Source organism: Papio anubis, chromosome 13, assembly GCF_008728515.1.
Source record: "Papio anubis isolate 15944 chromosome 13, Panubis1.0, whole genome shotgun sequence".
Taxonomy (NCBI): Eukaryota; Metazoa; Chordata; class Mammalia; order Primates; family Cercopithecidae; genus Papio; species Papio anubis.
Genome location: NC_044988.1, coordinates 63837542 through 63864029, shown reverse-complemented (window position 1 = coordinate 63864029; position 26488 = coordinate 63837542). Strand labels below are relative to the sequence as shown.

Genomic DNA, 26488 nt, shown 5'->3' with positions numbered 1-26488 from the left:
AATGGAAAATTGTCCTCGCGTTGGTAGAAGCAGCCAATGAGATGAAAAGAGCCCACCTCCAAAGTGGCTGCAGAGCCAATGGGGCGAATCGTGCCTAGGGGCGCGCTCCAATGGGGTAGCAGGGCTCGCCCGGCCGCCGCTACCCCGCTTCCCCGCTCCCGAACTCCCCACCCCCGGCCGGCCGCGGAGCCGAGTGCTGACCCGGGTGAGAGGTTCCCGCGGCTCCGGGAAGATGGCGGCAGTCGTGGTGCTGGCCACCGGGTTGCGCGCGGCGCGCAGAGCCGTGGCGGCCACGGGAGCGCGCGGGGGGCAGGTGAGAAGTGGCACGGGAGCGAGTAGGGGGTCCTGCGGGCTCCGAAGCCATCCGGGGCCAGGGCTCCCGAAGGCGCGCAGAGCCGCGCAGAGGTCCTGCCTGTGGCCTCTGCCCCTCCGAGGCACAAGCTCCGGGGCTGTGCGGTGAGGTCGAACTGGTGGCTGCAGAGAACGAGCTAGTGATGATCCCCGCCCTGCGCAGGCCCGGTCGCCGAGGTCGGGACAGGGTCACTGCAGGGGCTGCCGCCTTCTTTCCACTGCCTGCAGCCCAGCTGGCCCGGTGCCCCCTGCAGGAAATGAGCTTTCTGTTCATGGAGCCAGTGCTCTGCCCTCCTCAGGCCTCTGGCCTCCTAATGAGCACTAGTGTTAACTTCTCTTCTGCACTTGCCAGAAGTGGCTGGGAGGTCAGAGAATTCATTCCCTCCCATTCTCCCCCAACGTGATGCACTGACGTCAGCCTTCTCTGAATCCCCTGGAAACTGGGACTGCCTTACCCGCAGTCCCCTGGGGCTAGTGAAGCAGAGATCACTTAGCTGAACTCTTACCTCCACTCATTCAAGGGACAAGAGTTAAAATTCAGAGTCACATGTGACACCCAGATGAGGGGTCAACTAGTGTCAAACAGGGCGATTGCATTAAAACCTAAATAAAACAGGCGACAAGGCTTAAAGATCAGAAAACAAGTAACGGAAATAAGTGGAAATGTACTAACAAGGTGAGAGTGGAAAGAGATTCAGGCCATCGTAAGAGATTATGGAAACCACCCCTTTATTTTAGAAGCTGAGAGAAGGAATTTATCTGAGGTAATTCAGTGGTGTGGTAAGATAGGAACTGAGACCAAAATCCCCAGTATCTCATTCTAGATCCTTTCCCTAAACAGTGCTATATTTCATAGACATGTGAGCAGGAATCAACTGCACTGCTGAATCCTGGATAATAATACTGCCTGTTATCTAACCAGGTCCAGCACCATCTGGCCCTACCCTTTGCTGCTGGTGCTCTGAAATTCAGGAATTTTCCTCCTGGGTGGGAACCACAAATAGGTTCTTAGAAGGACGAAGTTAACAACTACCAGATCACAGGTTCTGCCAGCTCCCTCTTTTGAATATGGTCGATCTACCTTCAGGTCCGAGGAGCTGCAGGTGCGACTGATGGGAATGAAGTGGCCAAGGCCCAACAGGCAACTCCTGGGGGAGCAGCCCCAACCATCTTCTCCCGGATCCTGGACAGGAGCCTCCCAGCTGACATTCTTTATGAGGACCAGCAGGTGGGGTGCTCTTAGGACCCATCCCCTTAGGAATGTTGTCGATACCATCCACCCTGTTGAACTAATGTGGCCTCTGGCCTGTCACTGCCCCCAGTGTCTTGTATTCCGTGATGTGGCCCCTCAGGCTCCTGTGCACTTCCTGGTCATTCCTAAGAAGCCCATTCCTCGGATTAGCCAGGCTGAAGAAGACGACCAGCAGGTGGGAAGAACAGGGCCAGGGTTTGGCTGGGAAGAGCCCTGGACCCAGCTAGAGGTCTTGCTCCCTATGAATGAAGCCACCTATGTCCCTCTGCTCTCCCTATAGCTTCTAGGACACCTACTCCTTGTGGCCAAGAAGATAGCAAAGGCTGAGGGCCTGGGAGATGGATACCGACTTGGTGAGTGACTTTTGGCCCTTGGTCCCTCACCTATGAATTCTCATTCCTACTTCTCAATATGATCTTCATTCTTTGACCTCTGCCATGATCCTGACTCCCTAACCCTAAGCTCAATTTCAGTGATCAACGATGGGAAGCTGGGTGCACAATCTGTGTATCATCTGCACATTCATGTACTTGGGGGCCGGCAGCTCCAGTGGCCTCCAGGTTGAACCTGCCAACTGACCAAAGGACACCAGACTCTGGATGCTTGGATGGAAAGGGAAAAATTGACCCTGTGATACCAATAAAACTGTTATCCTTTAATTATGCTCTTTTGTCTTTAATATAAAATTTTATACCACAAAGGGGAAAGAAAACTGATTCAGGGCTATGATGCCCCTTGACTGGTCTGAGTGAAAGACACTGAGGAGGGTCCAACCTGTGGTTAAAGGTTGCCTGCAGATATGTAAGTCTTCTTGACAAGTGGTCCACCCTAGGTCAAGCTTCTAGAAAAGTTAACACTAGGAATGAGCCTAAATGAGTAGGAAGAAACTGAAAGCCCATCCTGGCCCTTCTTCATAGGTCAAACCAGGTTCTAAGGGGGCTTAGGAGGAGGGCTGTCAATATGAGGATCTTTTATTAGAGGAGGAGTAATCGCCCAAACAAAAGCGGCTGCCTTTTCACTATTCCATGTCTCACCATTTTGCTCAAGCTAGTTTGTTTATTTTCAACCTTAACATTTGTTAAAGACCCTACTCACTTTTGAGAATGAACTAAGCAAACTAAAGGAAAGCTACTGTTGCGTCTCTGCAAACACCAAGTAGGCTGTTACCTAATGCCACAGGCCTGTGCCTGTTTACAACATATCCGCATAAAGCATCACCTTAGAAAACCGCAAAGACTGTTCTGTTCGGGCGTGGAGGGGGAGGTCTTAAGCCAGCGGAACCCTAAAACCCAGTCTGAGGCGGATTGCCGCCGGGACCGGAAAGCGGTCCTCCCTGACAGCACTAGGCTGAAGACTTCCGCCCGGCAGAGGACTTGCCTCCACCCCCACCTGCAAGTCCGCCTAGCTCTACTTCTGCGCAGGCTCCAGGAGTTGTTTGCTGTCTCTATGGCAACCCGGTAGCTGGAGTCTGAAGATGGAGACCAACGAGTCTACGGAGGGATCGCGGTCGCGGTGAGAGCCGCAGCTCTGGCTGCAGGCAGAAGGGGACGAGGAAGGTCAGCAGACTTCCTCTGCTGCGCTTTTGACAGCCTTGTCGTGTTTGCTTTCTTTCAGATCTTTAGACATACAGCCCAGCTCCGAAGGACTGGGGCCCACTTCGGAACCGTTTCCTTCTTCAGATGACAGTCCTAGGTCGGCCCTGGCAGCTGCAACCGCAGCAGCTGCAGCGGCTGCATCAGCTGCTGCAGCTACCGCAGCCTTCACCACCACCAAAGCAGCTGCATTATCTACAAAGACCCCAGCGCCCTGCTCTGAGTTCATGGAGCCATCCTCTGACCCCAGCCTTCTTGGGGAGCCCTGTGCGGGACCCAGCTTTACCCACAATATAGCCCATGGGAGTCTTGGCTTTGAGCCCGGCTATGTTTCCTGTATTGCTCAGGACCCTTGCACTACAACCGACCATAGTTCTAACTCTGACGTTGTTCCAGGCTCTAGCTCTGGGCCTGTTCTTGGCTCCAGCTCAGATGCTGGCCATGGCTCTGGCTCTGGCTCTGGTCCTGGTCGTGGCTCTGTCCCTGGCTCTGGCTCTGGCTCTGGTCCTGGCTGTGGCTCTGTCCCTGTCTCTGGCTCTGGTCCTGGTCATGGCTCTGGCTCTCATCCTGGTCCTGCCTCTGGGCCTGGTCCAGGCACTGGCCCTGACACTGAGCTCAGCCCCTCTATTCCTCCAGGGTTCAGAAACCTGGGGGCAGATCGAGTCCCTAACTATACCTCCGGGAGTCAGCACTGCCCCTGGGAGCCCCAGAAACAACCACCTTGGGAATTTTTGCAAGTTTTAGAACCGGGTACCCGAGGACTATGGAAACCCCCAGACATTAAAGGGAAGCCTACGATTCACTATGAAACATTGCCACGGGGCCAGTGCCTCCTCTACAACTGGGAGGAAGAGGTATTAAAGTTTTGGCCTGCTCCCTTTTCTTGAAGGCTGCCCTCAGTTTCTTAGGGGAGGCAGTAGTTCACATAAGGGTGGGTACCAGAAGGGATATTATAGTCATTCAACTTGGGGTCCACAGAGAGCCACCAACCACCTGGATCAAGTCCCAAGCATGCAGGATGGCTCTGAGAGTTTTTTCTTCCGACACGGACACCGGGGACTGCTGACTATGCAACTAAAGTCACCCATGCCCCGCAGCACCACCCAGAAAGACTCCTACCAGCCACCAGGAAATGTCTATTGGCCACTTCGAGGTGTGAAATGTGAGAGAGTGTAGGCCAGAACGAGTCCAATAGTCAGAGGGAAAAAGAGGAAGGAATTTCTGGTGGCGCTGTGGATTGTCCAATGGATATAAGGGCAGAACCCCCAAGGTCTTTCTTCCTTTTCTCAAGTTAGTTTCTTCTGGGCCTCCTTCTTAACCAGACCCCACCCTGCCCACCCCCCGCCCTCTCACAGGGAAGCGTGAAGCCATGCTGGAGATGCTTCTGCAGCATCAGATCCGGTAAGGGATTGGGTAAAAGGGAAGAGGGAGGGGGAGGAGAAAAATTGGGTGAGAATGGCCTTGACACCTCTCGGGCTACATAGTAAAGAGGTACAGGCAGAACAGGAACCCACAAGGAAGCTCTTTGAGGTCGAGTCTGTGACACACCATGACTACCGAATGGAGCTGGTGCAATCAGGGACTCCTGCCCCAGCAAAGGTGAGAACCCACTCCCCACCCCCTGCCACTTGCACAGCTGGGCTCTGACAGGCTGTGGTCAAGTACCGGGCCCAGAGGTTGAGAGAGAGGGCTGAAGGCCAGTTTTTACTCAGTACCCTCCCTCACAGCCTCACGACTACCGCCAGGAGCAGCCTGAGACCTTCTGGATACAGAGGGCACCACAGCTACCGGTGTGTGAGGGTGACTAGGTATTGGGGGCAGAGCGGGGCAGGAAAGGTAGGGCAGAGTTGTTTTGTTCTGGCTTGGGGAAAGCGAGATCCATCCTCATCCTGGCACTCCTCCAGGGTGTCAGTAACATCAGGACATTGGATACACCTTTCCGGAAGAACTGCAGCTTCTCAACACCAGTACCCTTGTCTCTGGGGCAACTTTTGCCCTATGAACCTGAGAATTACCCCCACCAACTGGGAGAAATCTCTTCCCTTCCCTGTCAGAGAGGAAGGCTGGGTGGTGGAGGGGGTGAATGACTCCTGTCAGGGGTGAGGAGGGAAGTGGGATATGGAATATGGAATCTATTTCTGTCTGCACTAGAGAGGTCAGGAGGAAGTTAATTCTCACTGTACTTGAAGAGGCTTTACATAAAGGGTTCTCTCTCATCCCAAGACTGCTAATTTAGTGATTCTGTGAGTCACTGCGTGCATACCCCACAACCTTTCCTTGGGATTGCCCCATCCCACACTATAACATCAGAACTTTTTTTATTATTGTTTTATATTTGACCAAAATATTCTGGTTTAGATACAGATATTTACAGAAAGTAGGGAGGAAGGGGACCAAGCCAGAGAGGGACAGGTATATGTACAGGGCTGAGCTGCAGAGGGCTACAACTTCCATATAAGGTAGGTTTTTTGTGGCTGTTTTCCATTACATATGAAAATGTCCATTTCTGGTGTGTGCAGACATGGTGGCCACTGCCCACCCAGGTACCAGCAGCAGGAGACTGTCTGACTTGGGAAGAATGGGGGTTTACAGGAGTCCAGGAGGTCCTTTCCGCTCTCCTAAGAGCCAGTATGTTCGCATCTTTCCTTTTCCCTGGAAGTGGGAGAGTGGACAGGATTCAGATGCTTCAGCGTTAGTCCCTTTGTCTCCCTCTCTTTCCCCATGATTCCCATAATCACTTTCACCCCCCTTTCCCCCGCCTCCCTCCCCATGGCCTGCCGTCACCTTCATTTCCACATCCCCCCGTAGCTCTAGCTGGAAGCATCCTAGCTCATCTAGGGCATCCTTGGTGGTAGAGGAGACATGGATCTTCAGCGCTGGGGTGGGTGGGATAGGGAGGATGATGGAAAAAGGAATCAAAGAAAAGGCAAAGAATTGGTGATACTGTATAGCACCGTGCCCGACCAACCATTCCAGGGAAGCTCCCAGATCTCCCAATGCATATCTATTAGAACCAAAATATGCCCAAGGATGCAACACTAAGGAACTGTGGTCTCTCAGATTAAGAGATTGGAGGAACTATGAAAAGAAGAAAAGGGCAAGATAAATTGAGGCCAACAGTGGGGTTGAGGGCTAGTGTCTTACCTTGACCATTAGACTCCATTCGAGAAGCAGTGTTCACTGTGTCTCCAAAAAGACAATAACGGGGCATCTTCAGGCCAACAACCCCAGCACAGACTGGCCCTATGAGAAGAAACAGGTTGGGAGCGTCTGGGAAAGGTGGAGATTAGGGCTGGAGTAAGAGTCAGCCTTACCAGTATGGACCCCTATGCGTAGCCTCAGCTGGTCATGGGGTCGGTGGCGGATGCGAAAGGAAGAAACTGCATCTAGTAATGCTAGGGCCATACGAGCAATTTCTGGTGCATGCCGTTGACCATTTCGGCCTGGGAGGCCAGATACCACCATGTAAGCATCCCCAATTGTCTCCACCTGATTGAGAGGGGGATTAAAAGGTCACCTCTATTTGTATCCATGGGGATGGGAAAGAGTAGAGGGAGACAAGCTGGACATCATCCTGACATCCCCGAGGCCAGAATATTGACTAGAAAATAAGTGCCATGGTCCTGAGAGTCTAGGGGAGACGAGATGTCAAGGGAATCTTTAAGTCCTCTTTCTCCACCCAGCACCTGGTGAATACTCAGTACACATTTGCTGAATGAATGAACACCCTGTCTGCAGCAGGACATGGACAGATAGGCTCTGCCATCAGGAAATGGGAAGCAAGACAACAGGCTAAACTCAAGAGGACAGAGGCTGGTAAGGAGGTAAAGCAGGCCCAGTGAAATGACCAGACAGCCCAAACTGTCAGGAGGAAAGCAGGCATTTGATGCTGGTAATTGTACCAAAGGTATGTAAGAGAATGAATGTCATTGTTCTGCCACATGCCAAACAATGTTAGGCACTTTCTATACAACAAATCTATTATTCCCATCTTACAGATAAAACAACTGAGGCTCAGGGAGATTCTGTTACTTACCTATAAGGCCACATAGTTAGTAACAAGTCAATATTCAAATTCAGATGATTTTTACTCCCAAGGACAATAAATCCAACTCAATGACTTCAACAAAAAGTTTTACTTTTTAAAATATATTTTCCCTCACCCCACTAAATCAGTCTGGACCCACATCCTATATGATTCTTCCATGTCTGGAGAGGACTGGAGAGAAATGTTGGATTGGCTGTATTTATACTCCAGGGAGATAGGAGCTAAATCTCATGATGGTTCTAATTAGGGAAGCCAAAGGATTCACAAGAAATTCGACTGGAGTGTACAGTGACAGTGCTGGAGCTACATCTGTTTACAAAGTATACTCCAGCACCAGGATGCTGGGGCCCCTGGAGGGAAAGCTGATCATGGGGTGGGTAAGGTGTGTGGGGTTCAGGGAGACTGGCTTTCAAAGGGGGTCTCTATTAAAGAGTCTTCTATTGAAGAGCCACCCCAGCTCTCACCTTGTAGACATCAAAGTTGTCAATTATGGCATCAAAGCAGGTATACAGGTCATTAAGAAGTGTCACTACCTAAAAGGGATAGAAAAGCAGAGGCCCTGAAACTTGTACCCAACTTTCTAAGAATTCTTAACCCACGAGCCATCACAAGATGTGGGAACTCTAGAACAAACTCATCTTCCCTGTTATCAATGAGGCTTCCCCAGGTCCCTACCCACCCGACCCCACCCGCTACCTCTCACCCATGGCTCTCACCTGCATGGGGGTGCTCTCTGCTGACAATGCTGTGAAGCCAACAATGTCACTGAAGTAGATGGTAACACTGTCAAAGGCCTCAGCCTGTACAGTCTCTCCCCGTTTTAACTGCTCTGCCACTGAACTAGGAAGCAAGGGTGCTGTGTGAGCCAAACTCCAAGAGAGTAGGAGCAGAAGAGAGAGGGAAGGTGCATGTGGCTGCAGCAGATATGAGCTGAAACAAGAAAGCTGGGCTTTGCAAGTGGGAGGGAGGAAAGTGGCTGGGAAGACATTACAGTCAAATGCAAGGTAAGGTGCACAAGTGGCAGGGGCTTTTGAGGAGATCCCTGTGCATGGGAGCTGTCTCAAGTTGGGACTGTTTTACATACACTTGCTGAAGCAAGGGCATGGTAGAGCAGTGTTGTAAGAAGGGATGGGAAGCCAGTAAGAAGGCAGCACAGCTGATGCAAAGACAGAATGACAGCAAAAAATCTATAGCCAGGGGGACTCCCTGTGGCCAGCAGCGTTCTGAGGGTCGGGAGGCGAGTTCGCAGGTGCCTGATGAGGCAGAGCCCAACAGAGCAGAATCCCAAAGGAAAATTCAGGAAGGGGGACAAAGTCTCACTGGGGTAGAATTTGGTAGAGCAGAGCCTCAGCCTTGCGTTTTTCCTCCAGATAGGCCTGTGTGCGTTCCTCCACCAGCTTCTCCAGGTTATTGGCATACTGTTCCATGCGCAGCAGGAGATTGTCCAATATGCTGGTGCCACCCTCCCTGTGGGGAGGCCAGGATATGGCACTTGCTCTAAGATTCCGAAGACTCCCAGGACTTCCTATCCAACCCACCCTCTGGTCCCACCTGCCCCACTTCATGCACTAGGACTAATGAGGCTTCTATCCCTGGGAAGCCCCTGCCCTATAATGCCCTCTCACTTGTTAAAGCGTCGAATGAAGCCCTTAATCTGTCCAAAGTCTGGCCGCTCAGCTGGGTCCTGAGCCCAACATCGCTCCATCAGCAAAACTAGCTCTTCATTCAGCTGGGTCCGGTCAATGCTTGGTCGGAAATATGGCCGCTGACCATTCCGTACCTTCTGGACAATCTCTGAGGGTGATCAAAGGTTTGGATGAGGAACTGAGTTCCCCCAGGAAGAAGAGGCTGTGGGTAGTGGATTGACTCTTACCTTTGGGGCTGAGGTCCAGGCCCTCCAAGTAGAAAGGACCACTGCGAAGTGCTATCTCCTGCAGGATGATCCCAAAGCTATAGACATCAGCCTTCTGCATGCCTGTGGTTGGCAAGGGGTTCCCACTGAGCAGTTCTGGGGCAGTCCACAGCTTCTCTGAAAAGAGGAAACAGGCTGGCCAGGTCCCCCAAAATGGGGTACCCCCAAGCCCACCTGGGCTCATCCCTATATTACTGTCACTCCACCTCCCTCTCCCACCATCCCTAGGTGGAAAGAGCAGCAATATATAAAGTGGGTTGTGGGGGTGGGCCTCACTGGCATAGAGGGCATGGCTGTCATCAGGTTCAGCAGTTGATCGGAAGCTGGCCAGGCCATAGTCTGTGATTTTGAGCACAAAACGACTATCCACCACACAGTTGGAGGACTTGAGACTCCCATGCGATGAAATAATGCTGTTGTGGAGAAAGGCCATGCCCTGCAAGGTACAGATCAAGTCATGGGACTAGATCATGTCTGGCTTAGAATACCCTCTCTCCATGAGATGGGCGCTGGCTAGCTGTCTACAGATCTTAGGTCCACAAAAATAATAAGCTGATTTTGGAAGGCATCCTTTGCAGCTTCCACCCAAGGAAGCAGGAAGAACAGAAGAGTCATCTCTTCCTGGTATCATAAGCAGGACACAGGCACCCAGCCACCAGGGACAGGGAAAATGCTTAAAAAGATGGATAAGTGGAGCTACCAGTGACTACCCTGGAAAGGACAGTCAATCTTGATTAGTGAAGAGAACAGAACTTGGGTGAAGACCAAAATGATATGACACCCATGGTGGCCTCAGATACCTGGCTACTAATTAGAAAGACATGACTTGAGACCCAGGTATCAAGAGTAGCTGGATATACCAAGGAAGACCAGTTGTAAACTTTAATGCATAACCATGTGTAGGTGGGCAAGTCCGGGTAGAGGAGGAATAAGATCTACTAGAGGGAATGCTGGATCAGAGAGAAAGTACAGAACATCATAAATCAGAAAAACCTGGAAAATGGACAAAATCTGCTAAGCCAGTGCAGAAGCCTAAAACTGCTGGCTCCGTGGGTCCACAGAGGGAAGAACATTTGCCTCTGAAGAGCTGAAAGACGGCCTTAAAGGCCGGGCTCAGTGGCTCACGCCTGTAATCCCAGCACTTTGGGAGGCCAAGGCTGGCAGATTGCTTGAGCCCAGCAGTTCAAGACGAGCCTGGGCAACATGGCGAAACCCCATCTCTACCAAAAATACAAAAGTGAGCTGGGCACGGCAGCACACGCTGTGGTTCCAGCTACTCAGGAGGCTAAGGTGGGAGAATCACTTGAGCCCAGGAGGTCAAGGCTGCAGTGAGCAGTGATCTAGCCACTACACTGTAGCCTGGGCAACAGAATAAGACCCAGTCTCAGGAAAAAAAAAAAAAGTCTTAATGATGCTCCCCAAAAATGAAACCCTAGGAGCCACCCAAGTCAGTTCAGGTGAGACAGAAAGAGGATACAAGGTTCAATATGCTAATGAAAAACATTTCTGTCTAAATGTTTAGCTCTGGACTTAATTCATAACTCTAATGTCTAATCTCTAATCTCTATGAACTCTTCCTTTTTATTTCTTTTGGTATCAACAAAACTTTTGGGAATCTCTGAAGTTGTGAATTTACTTGTGTGGAAACTGTGCAAAGGATGCCTTCAAAAATCACAGGATTAGGCTTCTGGCTTTGTTGTAAATCACTTTTCCACCAAATCACTATTCTCTCAAGAGTCGTGTTTTTCTTATATTTATCATCACACCTCTAGTTGAGCATGACATTGGCTTTACTAATATTTTATCTCTCACTTGATAGCAAATTTTCACACACAAAAAAATACTTTTTAAATAATTTCATGAGAAGTTAGCAGAAAACCAAAGCTAGCTTCAAATACAGCATGGGGTGATCCACTGGGATGCTCACTGGCTATGAGACTTATTTCAGAAAACCTGTCCAACTCATGCAAGATTCTATTTTATGTTCCACAAATCCATGAACCTCTGAGTCATTTGAATATAGCTGAAACCTAGTATAACAGAAGAGTACCAAAGGTTTTTAATACACTCTTCCTTGGTTTCTCTTAGTTCTACTAGTAAAAGTTCCTTTTTTAAATTTCAGTTTTCTGAACAAAAGGGCAGACATGCCCAAATATTGGTCAGAGAGTAAAATAATGAGAGGAAATATAGGAGATAAATATGTTCAGAGACCCCACTCATTTTATGAGCTCTTCGAGGTAAAAGAGATGATGGAAAGAGACCTGAGATATTTAAGACAGAAAGACAGAAACTCTCTACAGGGACAGGACTCCCTGTGGCAGGTAAAACTCACTCTCCCAGTTATGAGTCCCAGACTCCTTATTTACCCATTATTACCCCCCCATGGGAATAAGGGGAGATGAGAGAACAGGACTTTCAGAGGACTAGAAGGAGAAAAACCACAATCAAAGAACAGTGGAAGTGATTTCAAAGTGGATGGACTTTTAAGGAGTGGGGAAGACTCACCTTAACAAGGTCATTAATGAGTGAATAACGAAACATCCAGTCCAAGTTGATGCTGTCATTTTCTAGAATATCCTGGTAAGTGACATGGAATAGATTGTCTGTCCTGGTCCCACTAGCTATCACCTGACATAGAGTCAGTATAATTTTGGGTCTATCCTCCCCACCCCTGCCATAATCTCCTACACCTATCTCTCACCTGTAAACTCCCACGAGGACAATATTCAGTGACAATGCAAATGTTAGGAGGGTCTATGCAGGCGCCAATGAAGCGAGTGAGGTGGTTGAACTGAACATCTCTCATCTGGCAGAAAAAAAACAATGGGAAGGATAAGAACATTGGAAGAGTTAAAAATTAGATACAGAAACTTACCACTACATACAAGGACCTTTCTCTTAGTTGTATCTACAATTTTAAAATCATTTATAAATCAACCCCTTGCCCGTCTAGCCAATTTTACTATTTCGTAGTTTTCCCCACTCCTCTTCCCCATCCCTGTTTACCCCTCACCCTCAACCCATCCTCCGTTACATACATGTTTGAGTTCGAACAGAACCTGCCGGGTCAGCTCAATGCGCTTCTTATTCACGTGTTTGATGGCGACAACATTTCCCTGATGGTGGGAGTGAAAGGGGAAAGGAAAATGAATATCGGAAGTTCTGGGTGCAAGGAAATGCTAGAGAGCAGTGGAAGCATCCAGGAGCTCAGCTGGGCACAGAGAGGGGGGTATGAGGGGCAGAGGTGCAGGGGCAGAGGTGGCAGATGGGGATGAGAAAGGATGAAATGGTGGGGACCAGAACAAGCAGATGACTGTTCACCTTGAAGTGACCGGTGTTGGCAAAGATCTGGTATTTCCCATGGGCTGTCATGAGCGAGCCGTAACTGGATCCCCGCTGGGGCCAAGGGCAACATGGAGGCGGAAGGATGAAAGGAACATTAGATGATGGTGGTAGTGCAGGGGCTATCATTACAAGCCAATGTGCTGGGAGAGATCCAGGGTAAGAAGGGACAGGAACTCAGAGGGAGGCAGAGGGACAGCTGAGACAAGGGCTCACCAGCGACAGTGTGAGGCGACTGCCTGCACCTTTGTGATAACGCTCTGAGTTGCCAAACTGCAGTTCTTCCCAGCGAATGCGCCACAACATGCTAGCCAGCTCCTTCTCCAGCATCAGCTTTCTGTAAGGACTGCACACCTCAGTTGACTGGCAAGCCAAATCCTGCCACCCCCAAGCCAACAGCGGGGTTGCAGGGGCTTCCCTGCAGCTCCTGAAGCTGCAACTGTTACACCTAAGAGACAGGGCTGGAAGATGAGGCTGCATTCTCGGCATATCTGGCACATGCCCTATGCTCACTAACAAACACAGAGATTGGGGGTGAAAGTTCTTTCCTAAAAGAAGACCAATGGAAAATTCACCTTTGATCTTAACCCCACTGAAAAACACTAGTTAGTATATCCAGTCTAGAACCAAAAGTGGAACAAACACCTAGGCTAAAAGACAACTAAAGAGAGAGACTAGAGAGGAAGACACTGTTGGATCTAAGAAACAACCAGCAAATTAAGAAACCTGCTACCCTATCCCACATTATAGTGACCACCTGGCTTCAGCCAGAGGCTGTGTGGCAGTGGGGGTAGGGAGTAGGTCAGCGGGAAACACAGAACTCACCGGAAAATTAGGAAGCTGGAAACACCAAACATGATGAAGGTGATTCCTGTGCCCAGAGCCACAATTGCCAGAGTTGAAAGTGGAGCTGAAGGGGAGATAGAGACCCTGAGGAAGACTGTGTGTGGACTTGGCAGAATGGAGAATGGGGTGCATAGGTGCATAGACAGATTCCTTGGGAGTAGGAAGAAATGAGGGAGGGATGCAGACGTAAAGGCAGAAGCACAGTTAAGAGTGGAGGGTCAGTGAGGGTGGAGACCACGAATGGAAAGCAAAGGGAGGAAGGCTGCTCCCAGTCCCTGCACACACCCACTTTTATCACAGGATGGGTCGTCCAAGTCAAAGGCACAGGGGGGATTGTCCGAGGGAGGAGCCCCCTTCACCCAGGGAATAGGCCGTCCCGTCCACCAAATCTGCTTCTCAGCTCCCGAGTAGTGGGCTGCAGGCTGTAAGGAAGCAAAAAGCTGGGCCCACAGGCCTACTCCCACCAGCCTCCTCCCCAGACCCCAGCTGTTTTGCTGCTTTTCTCCCCAGCCTACCACCCAGCCAGGATGCAGCACCAGCAGATAAAACAAGTCCCTCCTCTAGTACTTTTGGTTCTGCCCCCACTGAACCCTTGAAAGCTGAATTTTGCAAGGCCACACTCTCTTCCCTGCCTCCTCCCCCATCACCTGAAAGTCCCCAGAATCCAGGTCTCCCATGGCCCACAGGACAAAGTCAGTTTCCCGGTCATTGTTCTTGTCCATGACAACCAGTCCAGTTACACCTAAGATAGAAAAGAGTGTCCTTACTGTGAGTTCTACCCTGGGCTCCTCTCCCACTCACCCATGCCTACGGCTCCCTCAGAGTCTGCCCCTCCCTGATCTTGAGGTGTGGGCACCTCTGCCACATTCACTAACCCCCACTAAAGCTGTGGTGACCCTGACATCTGTTTCATCTTCAGCCCACTCTATTCCTGACGTCAGCCCTCAGACCCCCATCGACCCCTCTTCATTACCATGGTATCTTCGTCCCTGCATCTTCTCCACAATTCGAAGTCCATCCTCCCGGGTGCCTCCTTCCTGTATTGTCTCGTTCAGGACTTCAGCATATAGCAGGATCCCATCATAGAAACAGCCAGCGATGAGGTTCATCTGGGGGTGGCAACTTCAGCAGTACTCTCCAAATGTCCTGCAAGGCCCCTTGCCCACTCTCTGGGGTCTCCCTTCTACCTAGTCTCTCTACTGGTTTGCTTTCTTCCCTCCTCTCATTCCTAAAGTGCCATCCCTTCCTAACTACTCCCTAGAGCAGAAGGAAAAATCCTGGATGGAAGTGGATACCCCCCAAAGTTGGGCTTGCTCCACAGCCAAGACTTGATGCTGAGTTTGGGAGAGAAGCCCTTCCCCAAAGCCTGGTCTGACTCTCAGGAAGGGAGAGATCTACTTACCAGGGAAGGGCCCAGCTCCACACCAAAGTCTTCCCGGGCTCTTATCAGCAGACGATTCTGGAATTCCTGATACTCAGGATTTGGGGGTTCTCGGTATGTGATCACCAATACAGTCTGTACCAGCAGCATATGGGGAAGAGTGAACAGGATTCAAGATAGGCATTAGGGGAAGAGAAGATGCAGGACAGGGAAACTTGGTAAAATATACACAATATAAAATATACACGGGTGTGTCTGAAGGCTTTGAAAGGGCTACTAACCTCTGTGTGTGTGTGTGTGTGTGTGTGTGTGTGTGTGTCTGTGTTGTGTTTCATACATCTGGGAAGAGGGAGTGGCACTCCTCCTGAAAGGTAGATAGGACTGGTTCTGGGAAGGTGGAAACTGGCAAATAATAGTCAACCCCATCCCCAAAGCCCAGCCCAACATCTTCCAGAGCTCCCTTCCAGCATCCACGTTCCCGCCAGGCCACCACAGCTCACACTGCTCCTCTGTCCCATGTTTTCTGGGTATCTGCTCATGACTAAGGACAACACCCACCAACAGCTCCTCTCTGAGGTGTTAATCACTGTTAATGTCATCAGTAAAATACATTGTCATTGGGCCACTTGAACACAGTGTCTCTGCCCAGTGAATTAAGAGAGATTTCAGGCCCTATGACAACTGAGGGAAATCCTTTGAGACAGTTATTCTACCTGTGAAGAGCTGTGTGCTCATCCATTTAACATGTGTGGAACACCTACCACAAACAGCACTGTCCTGCTCACTGAGTAACAGATGTGTCACAGTCACATGCCCACACATATTTCACAGGTAAGCAAATGACACGTGATCTCAGCCATGCACACATCTCACTGGAGCATGAGTCAGCATCTCTGTCTCTCACCGAAGTGCCTGCTTGGCTCCCATTAGTCTCACACGTTTCTCCTGCCTGAGCTGCTGGACCTCCCAGCCTCAGGCCACATAGTCACTGAGACCAACCTCTGCTCCAACAGGAAACTGGCATCACAACTTCAAGGAAAGACTTCAGTTCAATATATTTTGTGAAACGTGACTTTGTGAAATGATAATTTAAAATCTGGTCATTTCTCCCAGTTTTGTTTATTCTTGTCGTAGAAAGTACACATGGACCATAGAGGTACGCTGCACTAGACACATCACATATGGCCTATTATGTATCAATTCATTTCAGATAGGAAATAATAAAGTCTATTTCTAATATGCATTCATTACATTAGACTGCAGCTTGCCTCAAGATATCATTATTCTTACTAGAGCATTTGGCTCCCTGATTACACACTTCTAATATTCTCCCAGTCTCAGGTAGAAATTTTTTAAAAAGACAAGGGAGGCCGGGCACAGTGGCTCACGCCTGTAATCCCAGCACTTTGGGAGGCTGAGGTGGGCGGATCACCTGAGGTCGGGAGTTCGAGACCAGCCTGACCAACATGGAGAAACTCCGTCTCTACTAAAAATACAAAAATTAGCCGGGCGTGGTGGCACATGCCTGTAATCCCAGTTACTCGGGAGGTTGAGGCAGGAGAATCACTTGAACCTGGGGGGCGGAGGTTGTGGTGAGCCAAGATCATGCCGTTACACTCCAGCCTGGGCAACAAGAGTGAAAAAAAAAAAAAAAAAGACAAGGGAACTGAGGAAAGGGTTGAAACAGTTCATTCGGTAGCACCTGTTCCAAGAATTAAAGAAAGAGGTAGAATATTTTTGACAAGCAATATAAAACGTTAGGAAAAGGCAGGGCGCGGTGGCTCACGCCTATAATCCCAGCACTTTGGGAGGCCAAGGTGGGCAGATCACGAGGTCAGGAGATCGAGATCATCCTGGCTAACACGGTGAAACCCCATCTCTACTAAAAATACAAAAAATTAGCTGGGCATGGTGGCGGGCGCCTGTAGTCCCAGCTACTCGGGAGACTGAGGCACAAGAATGGTGTGAACCCGGGAGGCAGAGCTTGCAGTGACCCAAGATCGCGCCACTGCACTCCAGCCTGGGCGACAGCGAGAGTCCATATCAAAAAAAAAAAAAAAAAGTCAGGAAAAGAGCGAGAAAAGATCAGGTCCAACACAATTTATATTTCAATAAAGGCCGATGAAAAGTTTTTAACATATTTTTAACACAATTCTCTAGGTTGGCTGGTTTGCTAGGCTAGCAGTTATCAAACTTTTTGGTCTCATAATCACTTTGCACTCTTAAAAATTATTAAGGACCCCCAAATAAAGTTTATTTATGTGGACTATATCTATCAGTATTGACCATCTTAGAAATTAAAACTGATAAATTTTGAAAATGCAAGAACACACAAGTACACCTTCTATAGCTGTCCAAGTGATGACATCATCATGCCATGTAACTTCTGGAAAACTTCACTACACAATCACAAAAGAACAAGCATGACAGGCAGATAAGATCTTAGTATTATTTTTAAATAGTTTTGACCCCATGGTCCCCCTAAACTGCTACGCTAGAACTGTTTTTGCTGTGGTTACTAGTTATAGTTGTAGTACCAAAAGACAAAAATGAAAAAACAAACCAAAAAACCCCAACCTCAAACAGTTTCTGGGCTTGCTCAGGGGCTTGAGATTGTTTAGATTGTTTAGGATAATTGTGTCTCATTTCACAGTGGACCCCAGGTGGAAAAAACAAGCAAAGGCCACCACAAACGGGTGCAGTGGTGGGTGGGTGCCAGCAACACACCTAGGAAATGTGCACCATCAGGAGGCACCTGCCTCTACCTGCGGACCCACCCACTGAGACCTGCCCTGGCCACGGCAGGAGGGTGGTCAATGGTGGCCTGACAAGACGAGTGATCTCCAAGCCCTTGGTTTGGTGCTTTCTTCCATTCTTGCCACTGGTGCTCCCTGCATGTAACCCAATCTCATGCTGGTCATGTAGGTTATGACCTATGCCTGGGTTTCTAACCCTGCAGTCCTCCATTGACCAGCCTGGGCCTCTGGATCCTCAGAGCCTGGTCATTGCTTATTTAGTTCCACTCAATCTTTTCTTCCCTATCCTGGTTGATCACCTAGTTTACATTACTTGCCAGCTCTACTCCTGTCTAGATGAATCCCTCATCCTATCCCCCTCTCCCCAACACACACCTAATTCAATTCAGCAAATATGTATTAAACACCTACTACATACTAGACATATGGAATATGAAGATGAGCATGATCCCTGCCCTGGAGCAGCTAGATCTAAATGGGACAGAAAAATCGTATCAACATACTTGATTTCAAAGCTCTCTCCCCAGTAGCCAGTATCAATACAGCATGAGCTAGGGCCTTTCCTTGAGCATGATACCCTCCTGGAAAAGCTGTGGGCATCTGTGTCAAGGCCTCCTTTCCTCTATTGCCACCTTTTCCAGGCTGGCCTGGTCTGGGACCTCAGAGGGCCAGTGTCTCTGGGAGAAGGGCTCTGTGCTCTTTCATCCTTGCTTGGCTGGAGCTAACTGCCCAACTTCCCTCAGCCCCTCCCCTGCTTCCACACTGGAAGGTGGGGGGGAGAGGCGGGGCACCTCATCACCCCTCAGCCCCACCTACCCAAAGCCTTGACCTTCCTGTCAGCATATTCCTGGCTGCCTAGTTCCCTTCGCTTGTGTTGCAGCAAAGGCTCCCTCTTTATTTCTGTCTGAATAATGCCCACAGTGAGGGGGAGAACTGAGAGTTAATTGATATAACTGATTATTGGATGACTAGATCCCTCCTCTCCCTACCCTTAATGCTGGGGACCCTTGGCTGGCCAATAATTCTCACAGAAGAAAGCGAGGCTTTTCTTCCACAAATAGAATACAGCCAGCAAGGCGCAGTGGCTCATGCCTGTAATCCCAGCACTTTGAGAGGCCAAGGCAAGAAGATCATTTGAGTCCAGGAATTTGAGACCAGCCTGGGCAATATGACAAGACCCCATCTCCACAAAAAATAAAAAATTAGATGGGTGTGGTGGCATATGCCTGTAGTCCCAGCAACTCGGGAGGCTGAGGTGGGAGGATTGCTTCAGGCTGGAAGGTCAAGACTGCAGTGAGCAGCTGTGATCACACCACTGAACTCCAACCTGGGCAACGGAGTTGACTCAAAAAGAAAAAGGATATCACCAGGAAGGTTATGGAGTGCTCCCATCTGAGAGGGCCACAGATCTTCTGAAGTCCACACCAGCTGAGGTATAATCCCCTCGTTCTTCTCTTCATAGCACTCTATTCCTTTCCCCTTTATGTTTTAGTAACACATCACAATATGTTTCTACATTTGTATTTATTTGCTTACTTGTTTACTGCCTGCCCATCCTACCAAATGTAAACTCCAAAAAGGCAGGAGCTAAGTCTGGTATGCTCTCTCTTGTATGCCAGTACCTAGCACAGTGACTGGACATGATAGGTGCTCAGTAAATACTAATGAAATGAGTCAGCCTTCAAATAAATCAAACACTGACTGAATAATATGGTTAGTTCTATCATAGATGGAGTTAAGCAAAAGAGTAGGAAATTCAGTCCCACTTAGGGATTCTGGGATCATTTCCTAGAAGGGAAAATAACTGGTATGAATCTTAAAGAATATGGAAGCATTACCCAGACAAAGGTGAGAAGATTGTTTTAGGAAAACATTATAGCATAAACAAAACCTGTCCTGCCACTGCCCATATTCAAGTGTGACAGTCACAGACTCATTCTCAGGCATGTAAACAGCTATGTCATCCACAGTCAGACACACACTCGTCAGTCGCAACCAAATATATAATCACAGCCACATAAAACCTTACTCACTGGAGAAGAATGGCCACCCAGGTCCAGCCCTTATACACAGCTACTTAGGACCAAATAATCCCAGAGTTTAAAGGACCTTAAGGTTATCCCATAAGCCACCTCCCATCCTTCTTGGTAAAAAGGAGGGATATGGATAAATACATGGGAAACACTTATATGAGGGAAGGAAGAGCATTCCAGACAAAAGGAAAAAGAACATAAAGGCATAGGGGCAGGAAGGCCCTGGGGTTGGGGGAACTCAGAGAGGCCTGGTGGTTTGCAGTTCTCAGCATGAGGGTACCAGGAGGTAAAACTGAAAAAGTGGTTTCAGAACAGACTGCAGAAGGTCTTAAATGTCACAATAAGGAGTTGGGATTTTATTCTCTAGAACACAAGTCACTGAAAGTTTTGAGCAGGAGTGAAATGAACAGAGTCATGCCAACATTCCCCACAAATTTTCTGAAATCTGAAATGCATTTCTTTCCATTCCTGCCATCATCACACTAGTTCAAGCATATCACCTCACCCCCTTCTAACCTGTTACAGTTGGTCTCACTGCCCCAGGTCTCCCTCTCTTCTAATCCTGAATTCTGTCACTACTGTATATTTATCTCCACACACACACACACACACAAAAAGTCAAGGACCCCAAATTCAAGTCCTAGTGCATTAAGACTTAGGGCTCTCCTTAATCTGATTATACCTTTGCAACTTTATTTCCTGTATCTCCTTTAAGTGAACCCCTCATTCTTGTCAGGTCAGTATCTTCCTGGTCTCTCAAACACGCCCATTCCTATCTTTTTCTCTTTGCTCAGGATGCCTGGATCTCCTCTCCCACTCTAACTATGAATATGACATCTATCATTAAAGTCACAATAGGGTCTCACTTTCTGTATAAAAGTTTTCCCTAAACACAGCCCACATTGACTCTTCCTCCTCTGAGCCACTAAAGTTCTTAGTGTCTGTTCCAGGACACATAATCATACCCTTTCTCAAACTTTGTCTAACTGTACCAGAACGATGCCTCACCTCTCCATAAAGAGTGGAAGCCCACCCAAGGGTTAGGATCAAATCTTTTCCTGAACTTTTCTCCCCCACAATATAGCCTACTACTGGCACTTAGGAAAGTCAGTGTTTTAGGATTTTGGAGGCAGCCAAAGTCAGTCTTGGCAGCAAGCACACTAAGGGTCACAAAAGTAGAGAAGTAAGAAAGGGTGACACTAGACTCAGAACGCCTCTGTTCATTTTACTCCTGTGGCTCACAATTCCTCCCTGGTTCGTAGGGTTTCTGTGGGGTCTTGTGAGAGATAGGGAATTTCCAACGAAGCACCTCTTCCCCCTCCTCCTTCAGATTTGGCTCAAATGATACCTGAAAGGCCTCTCTGAGGGCCTGGGCCTGTTCCCGGGTGCGATTGTCCTGCCAGGGCCGGCCTGTAGCACGTGTGGGGCCTGCACGGAGACTCTCCCCAAAGACATCCAGGTAAAAGAAGACATAATCCCCATTGGTCAGATTCTCCCTCTGGGCCTGAAGCAGGATCTCATGCAGCATCTCCAGAGGGCCGCAGATATACACAACTGGGAGCAGGTACATGACAGAGGAGCACCCTGAGAAAGTATCCAGGTCCCCCACACAGCCCCCTCTCTGAATCACTGGGATGTCCCTCTTCAGCAAGAAAGAGAGTGCCCTAACCTATCAACCCCAAAGCAGATGCTCCACAGCCTGCACCCCTTGGAGTCCACCATAAGTACCCTGGGACCATATGGACCATCTGGCAGAAGTCAGAGCCTGTCCAGACCCCAGAGGAAGGGAGCTGTCACTCTCAAGCCCCTCCCTTTCCCAGAGCTTCCCTTGCTGCTCCCCACCCAACCTGCCTCACTCCCTGACTCTTCCCTGCCCTTCCCTGGGCTCAAAGGCACTGACAGCACAGATTTCTCAGTATGAGCTTTACCTGTCTTTCCCAAATCTGCTGAGCCTTGAGCCCGTTCATGGAGCCCTCATTATTTTTACACCACCAAGTGGTCTTGGCGCCCAGTCTGGGTGGTAGCTCTGATCACAGACAGGGCACATTTCAGAGTGGCCATCAATCACATTCACTACTCTAGGGCGCACACATTGCTCCTGAAACTTAATATCCCCTCATTTTCACATTCCACCTTGATACAAGCTTCACCCCTCATGCTCTCTTTTGCCTTGTTTGCATCTGCTTAGGGTGTTCACGAGCTCCCATCATGAAGCCTTGGCCCTCTCACAGGTGCTCTGTCCATGTGTGCTTCTTGATCCCAACCACCACATACAGCTGCTCAATGCTTATCTCCATCTACAGTTCCCCAGTGCTGAGCTTTAAGGACACAGCGACCCTCCTCCCCTGACCCTAAAATAGCCCGGGCCACACTCACTGCGCCCGTTGGCCCGGATGAAGTGGGTGGCCTGCTCAGGGCCCCCTGGCTCTCGGGCATACACCTGGTGCTGCACACTGAGGTTGCTGCCCTGCAGGGCCTCAAAGACGCCCTCGATGGTGAAGTAGTGAGGCCGGTCATCTGTGCGAGCATCCAGGTACAGCAAGGCAGCACGGGCAGTCCAATTGAAGTGCCCGTGTAGCGTCACCACAAACTCACCCAGCTTGGGAGCAGAGGGGCCAGTGCGAACCAGGGTACGATAATGGTCATTCTTAGCCGAAAAACCAGAGGCCACAGCACCCGCAGTCAGCAAGGGAAGGCGCCAATGGGAGGCAAAGCGGGCCACAGAGGCAGCAGGGTACACGCAACCAGGGCCTAACAGCAGGTCAGGGTCATGGTACAGCTTGAGATCCACAGCGCTCAGTGGTGCCAGGTACTCAGAGCAGGCGCCTTCCAGTTCGGAGCTGACAAACCGCAGGTCCACGGGCAGTGCCCGGCCCAGCGCCTCCACAGCTAGTGCCACAGCGGGTCCCACCCGTGGCCAGGCCCAGGCATAGCTCAGGTTGTGTTCTGGCAGCACCACCGCCAGCGTCAAGTTCCGCGCCCCGGGAGGACGCACCCCACCTGCCAGGGCTGCCACCAACAGCAGGAGTGATGGCAGCGCCATGGGGATAAAGCAGCAGCCCCACCGCCCCCAGAACTTGGGGCTGCTCTGGCCTACAGGGGAGACACGAACACCCCCCAGCCTGGAGCCTGGGGAAGAAGGCCAGGAAGAGAAGGAGGAGTAGGCTAGGTAGGCTGGGATGCAAAAGGTGCTGGGGGCCAGGGAGAGGATAGAGAGATGGGAGGAAGGCGGGGGGCGGGCAAGGAGTGGGCTACCAGCCTAAGGCAAGGACTGAGGACTGAGAGCGGGGTGGCAGGGGGAGGGAGGCACCGAGGGGTCCTGCGGCCGGGATGGAGACAGTGCGAGGTGAAGTAGCCTGATGAATCCAAAGCTGAGAAGGAAAAAGGGGATCTGGGACTGGGATGGGGTGGGGGTGGGAGGCGGGTGGTTCAAAGAAACGGCCTGGGGGAACCTCACAGCTGAAAGGGCCGGGAGGACAGGAGGACGCTGCGACACATAGGACCAAGGGGGTAAGGTGGGAGGGTGCCCGCGCCGCGGAAGGACGGACTGGGATCATGGGCAGGCGGGGAGCGAAGCGAGGCCTGGGCCGGAGGGCAGGGGAAGGCAGGGGAAAATCTCCCTGTGAAGACTTCTTCCGAAGCTCCTGCTTGGACTAACGGGCCCGGGCGCCGGTCCCATCCGGAGCTACGGCGGCCCCGCCCGTGTCCCCGCTCCTCTCTGCTCCGCTTCTCCTGGGCCCCGGCGGCCAGCGCTGCCCGGCGCTTCCTCCCGCCCCCCGCCTGGGCCCCGCGCGCGCCGCTCGTCCGGGTCAGGTCGCCTCGGCCCGGCCCGTCTCCGCTCGCTGCGCCGGCGACCGAGTGCGACTCCCCCGGGCAGGCCGCCCGCCCCCGCCCCTCCCCCGCTGCCCCTCCTCCTCCCTCCCGGCCCCACCCTCCGGCGCCGGCTGCCTTCCCCCACCCCCCACCCGGGCGCTCGGGACCGCCAGGTCCCAAACCCACCCCGGTGAGCACTTGGGGGCTCCGCACCAAGGCCTCGCCGACCAGCAGGATTCCCGGGCGCTCCCTCACTCTCAGGGCCTACCCCGGTCTCCCCCACGCCCCTGGTCCCCCCGCCACCTCTCCTTCCATCTCACACACGCCGGCGACCCCAGGGTTTGTCCTCTTCCCCTCGCTTAGCCCGCTCTTCTTGGGTCTCCCCTGTGAACTCCCTGAGTCCCTCAGTGGCTCCAGTCTCCAGGAAGCAGTCGAGGATCCCCAGACGTGTGGTGTCCTCACCAGCACCCCCACCTAGCAAACCATAGCGCCCTCCCGACGGCAGTGCCGCTTACTCCACCGAGGACCATGCCCGCTCCCTGGACGGGCCCCTCCAGCAGCCAGGGGCCCCTGCGCTACACTTCCCACCAGTCCTTAGAAAGTCCACGAGGCTCCTTCTTGCTTGGGACTCAACCCTAGGCCCCCCGCTGTCTCCATGACCCCCTGCCCTCCCCGTGTCCTCAGAGGCCCACCGCAGCCCGACCGGCTTCCTCCACACCATCTGCTCGGTCAGGGCCTCGATTTTCTTTTGTCTCCTGCACAGCGCGGGCTGGCGCCTGGGGAAAGCCTGTAACGGACGGGCGGGACACCCCCCCGCAGTGGAAGCCCATCCACCCTCTCCTGGGGTTCCACCTTGCTCCCAGGCTTCCAGCCTTAGGAAGCTCTCCCCGGGGCCCCCATATCTGGAGTGCCAATCTGACCCCAAGAACAGCTTGTGAGGGATGATCTCATGGTGGCTGAGAGGGACTGCTATGGGACCTTGGGGATTTTCCTCCAACTGTCATAAAGGACATGCACATAAGCCCATTCTCTGCCCGCGCTGAGAGCCACGGTTTCTCTCCCCCTTCAAGCTATTTCTCCAGAAATCACCAAGAGCGCTCTTGGAGCCCTGGAGTGGGGTGGGAGTGTATAGGGCGAGGATGGGCATGGTTTCCCTGAGATGAAGGCGACACCTAGTGGTTTGGGGGGGGAAATTAAGGACAATGCTACTTTATCCTTAGGCACGGTATTTATTGAACACGGGCTGCCTAGCACAAGCTGTAACTGTGAATACAAAGAAAGCCGAATGATACAGCCCTTACCTTTGAGGCACATACATTTGCAATCCCTGGGGCAAGAGGCCAAGAGCAGACCGCCCCTGACAATGTTCTTGCCTCAAGCCCAGTAGAGAAGCCTCAGGACAGCTCCTTCTTTAACGCAGAGGGGTGGTAACTCTAGTTCCAGGCTCCCAATACTGTAGTGAAAAGGAATTTGTCCTATCTGGCCAAGGCAAAAAAAAAAGGAACAGTCAAAAGAATGAAGAGACAACATGAGAAATACTTTAGACCAAGTCAACCAAATAGAATAATTGATTTTTAAGCAACTACTCACTGTTTTATGAGACAAGCAAATCCAAAATGACAAAATTCCTGAAAGAATTACAGAATGGCAGGGCTAGGAGGAATCATATAACTATATTGTTTAGCCCTCTCATTTAAAGATAATTGAAAACCAAATCCCGGAGAGGAAAGTCGCAGTGTCCTTACTTGCTCCTCTCCCCCAATCCCATATGGCTTTTTAGTTGCAAAAGAGAGACTAAAATGCAGGTTTCATGGTCTCCAAGGAGAGGCTCTTTACAGATATTTTGCTGACTCATAGAACTTACCACAGAAAGCTGTGCTTACAGTATAATAGCTACCAAATACCCAGGTGAGTCTCTCTGGAACACCTGCAGCCCTCAGTGAGGATCAGCCACCACTACCACTGTCACCCCGACTCCTAAGCAAGTACAAGTGCATGATATGTCATTATTCTGAACATTAAGGACAATTTATTATGTTAGGGATTAAGCATTCAAGCATCTTGCCTTTCCCTCTTCCTTCCAGTTGGCCACTTAACTAGAAAGTAGGAAGGGGCCAGGTGCAGTGGCTCTTGCCTGTAATGCCTATAATCTCTATTAAAAACCAAACAAATCAATCGGATATGGTGGCACGAACCTGTGGTCCCAGCTACTTGGGAGGCTAAAGTGGGGTGATCGCTTGAGCCCAGAGGATAGAGGCAGCCTGGGTGACAGCAAGATCCTGTCTCCAAAAAAAAAAACAAAAAAAAAGGAAGTGGAAGGAGCCTGGTGCAGTGGCTCACACCTATAATCCCAGCATTTTGGGAGGCCAAGGTGGGAGGATCGTTTGAGGTCAGGAGTTCAAGACTAGCCTGGCCAACAAGGTGAAACCTCATCTCTACTAAAAATAGAAAAATTAGCTGGGCACGGTGGCGGGCACCTGTAATCCCAGCTACTTGGGAGGCTGGGGCAGGAGAATCGCTTGAATCCGGGAGGCAGAGGTTGCAGTGAGCAGAGATCACACCACTGTGCAACGGAGCAAGACTCCATCTCAAAAAAAAAAAAAAAAAGAAAGAAAGAAAGAAAGAAAAAGAAAACACAAGTAAAAACTAAAAATCAATTTTAAAAGACAAAAGGGAAGTGGGAAGGAGTGGGGACATAAAAGATAAATCACCTAATGAGGTTTTTTATTAACATACAGTGAAAGGCTTTTGGTATTTATTTTTTCATGTTTGAGGGGAAGCTGAAAATATTAGATAAATGAGACCTTCGGTTATGTATATATCCCACTATCCAAGCTATCACTGCTCTCATTGATATGGACAATAATATTTTGGCTGTATTTGGTGACCCTGCTGCAATACATAGAAAACCTGGGAAATTTAGATTCTACTGGCCTAAGCAGCAACCAGCTAGGGTCCAACTTTCTCTTTGTAGCACTGTCATGGCCTTCTTCTACTTCACAGACAGATACCAGCTATAATTTCTTCTGGATAGAGTCAATCAACACCTTATCTCTTTTTTTTTTTTTTTTTTTTTTTGCTTTTTTTTGAGACGGAGTCTCACTCTGTTACCCAGGCTGGAATGCAGTGGCACAATCTCGGCTCACTGCAACCTCCACCTCC

At 50.4% G+C, this 26488-nt stretch overlaps 4 protein-coding genes across 12 annotated transcripts in view; 2 read left to right on the top strand and 2 right to left on the bottom strand.

Annotated features, from left to right (window-relative positions):
- Window positions 1–101: 101 nt before the first annotated feature.
- Window positions 102–2262, top strand: HINT2 (histidine triad nucleotide binding protein 2). Its single transcript, XM_003911518.5, has 5 exons — window positions 102–313; window positions 1439–1579; window positions 1674–1778; window positions 1884–1956; window positions 2077–2262. The coding sequence occupies exons 1-5, from the start codon at window positions 233–235 to the stop codon at window positions 2166–2168; spliced, it is 492 nt and encodes a 163-aa protein (XP_003911567.1). The 5' UTR covers window positions 102–232; the 3' UTR covers window positions 2169–2262.
- A 116-nt stretch (window positions 2263–2378) lies between these two features.
- Window positions 2379–5417, top strand: SPAG8 (sperm associated antigen 8). Of its 4 annotated transcripts, none has more exons than XM_003911522.5 (7): window positions 2379–3115; window positions 3218–4049; window positions 4174–4348; window positions 4551–4596; window positions 4680–4794; window positions 4923–4985; window positions 5100–5417. In XM_003911522.5, the coding sequence occupies exons 1-7, from the start codon at window positions 3078–3080 to the stop codon at window positions 5280–5282; spliced, it is 1452 nt and encodes a 483-aa protein (XP_003911571.1). In that variant the 5' UTR covers window positions 2379–3077; the 3' UTR covers window positions 5283–5417. The 4 variants fall into 4 exon arrangements, with proteins under 4 accessions (XP_003911571.1, XP_031510717.1, XP_031510718.1 ...); XM_031654857.1 differs by having other exon boundaries at window positions 4941–4985; window positions 5100–5411; XM_031654858.1 differs by having other exon boundaries at window positions 4941–5003; window positions 5100–5190.
- Window positions 5418–5508: 91 nt separating this feature from the next.
- Window positions 5509–22857, bottom strand: NPR2 (natriuretic peptide receptor 2). Of its 6 annotated transcripts, none has more exons than XM_009188524.4 (22): window positions 21890–22853; window positions 20862–21067; window positions 14746–14859; window positions 14317–14452; window positions 13991–14085; window positions 13633–13765; window positions 13323–13407; window positions 12714–12843; window positions 12477–12551; window positions 12194–12271; window positions 11857–11961; window positions 11661–11732; window positions 9432–9591; window positions 9117–9272; window positions 8869–9037; window positions 8564–8710; window positions 7960–8083; window positions 7708–7776; window positions 6510–6684; window positions 6340–6438; window positions 5980–6071; window positions 5509–5847 (listed from the first exon to the last, which is right to left on the bottom strand). In XM_009188524.4, exons 1-22 carry the CDS (start codon window positions 22554–22556, stop codon window positions 5782–5784), a joined length of 3153 nt encoding a protein of 1050 aa, XP_009186788.2. In that variant the 5' UTR covers window positions 22557–22853; the 3' UTR covers window positions 5509–5781. The 6 variants fall into 6 exon arrangements, 5 of the variants coding, with proteins under 5 accessions (XP_009186788.2, XP_003911569.2, XP_031510706.1 ...); XM_003911520.4 differs by having other exon boundaries at window positions 12714–12834; window positions 21890–22556; XM_031654846.1 differs by lacking the exon at window positions 21890–22853 and adding an exon at window positions 21442–21824.
- A 1682-nt stretch (window positions 22858–24539) lies between these two features.
- Window positions 24540–26488, bottom strand: part of RGP1 (RGP1 homolog, RAB6A GEF complex partner 1) — a 48946-nt gene continuing 46997 nt past the window's right edge. Inside the window, exon 11 of the transcript XR_001895737.3 lies at window positions 24540–24805. The gene's annotated coding sequence lies outside the window, so the exon portion shown is untranslated. The remainder of the gene's footprint in view (window positions 24806–26488) is intronic.

Coding starts and splice junctions, on each gene's coding strand:
- HINT2 (XM_003911518.5), top strand. CDS start 233: ATGGCGGCAGTCGTGGTGCTGGCCACCGGGTTGCGCGCGGCGCGCAGA. Junction 314..1,438: donor CGGGAGCGCGCGGGGGGCAG/GTGAGAAGTGGC, acceptor ATCTACCTTCAG/GTCCGAGGAGCTGCAGGTGC. Junction 1,779..1,883: donor CTGAAGAAGACGACCAGCAG/GTGGGAAGAACA, acceptor CTCTCCCTATAG/CTTCTAGGACACCTACTCCT.
- NPR2 (XM_009188524.4), bottom strand. CDS start 22,556: ATGGCGCTGCCATCACTCCTGCTGTTGGTGGCAGCCCTGGCAGGTGGG. Junction 21,068..21,889: donor CATCCGGGCCAACGGGCGCA/GTGAGTGTGGCC, acceptor ACCTGCTCCCAG/TTGTGTATATCTGCGGCCCT. Junction 13,766..13,990: donor TGGATTCTGGGGACTTTCAG/GTGATGGGGGAG, acceptor GCTTCCTTACAG/CCTGCAGCCCACTACTCGGG.
- SPAG8 (XM_003911522.5), top strand. CDS start 3,078: ATGGAGACCAACGAGTCTACGGAGGGATCGCGGTCGCG. Junction 4,349..4,550: donor TGTCTATTGGCCACTTCGAG/GTGTGAAATGTG, acceptor GCCCTCTCACAG/GGAAGCGTGAAGCCATGCTG. Junction 4,795..4,922: donor GGACTCCTGCCCCAGCAAAG/GTGAGAACCCAC, acceptor CCTCCCTCACAG/CCTCACGACTACCGCCAGGA.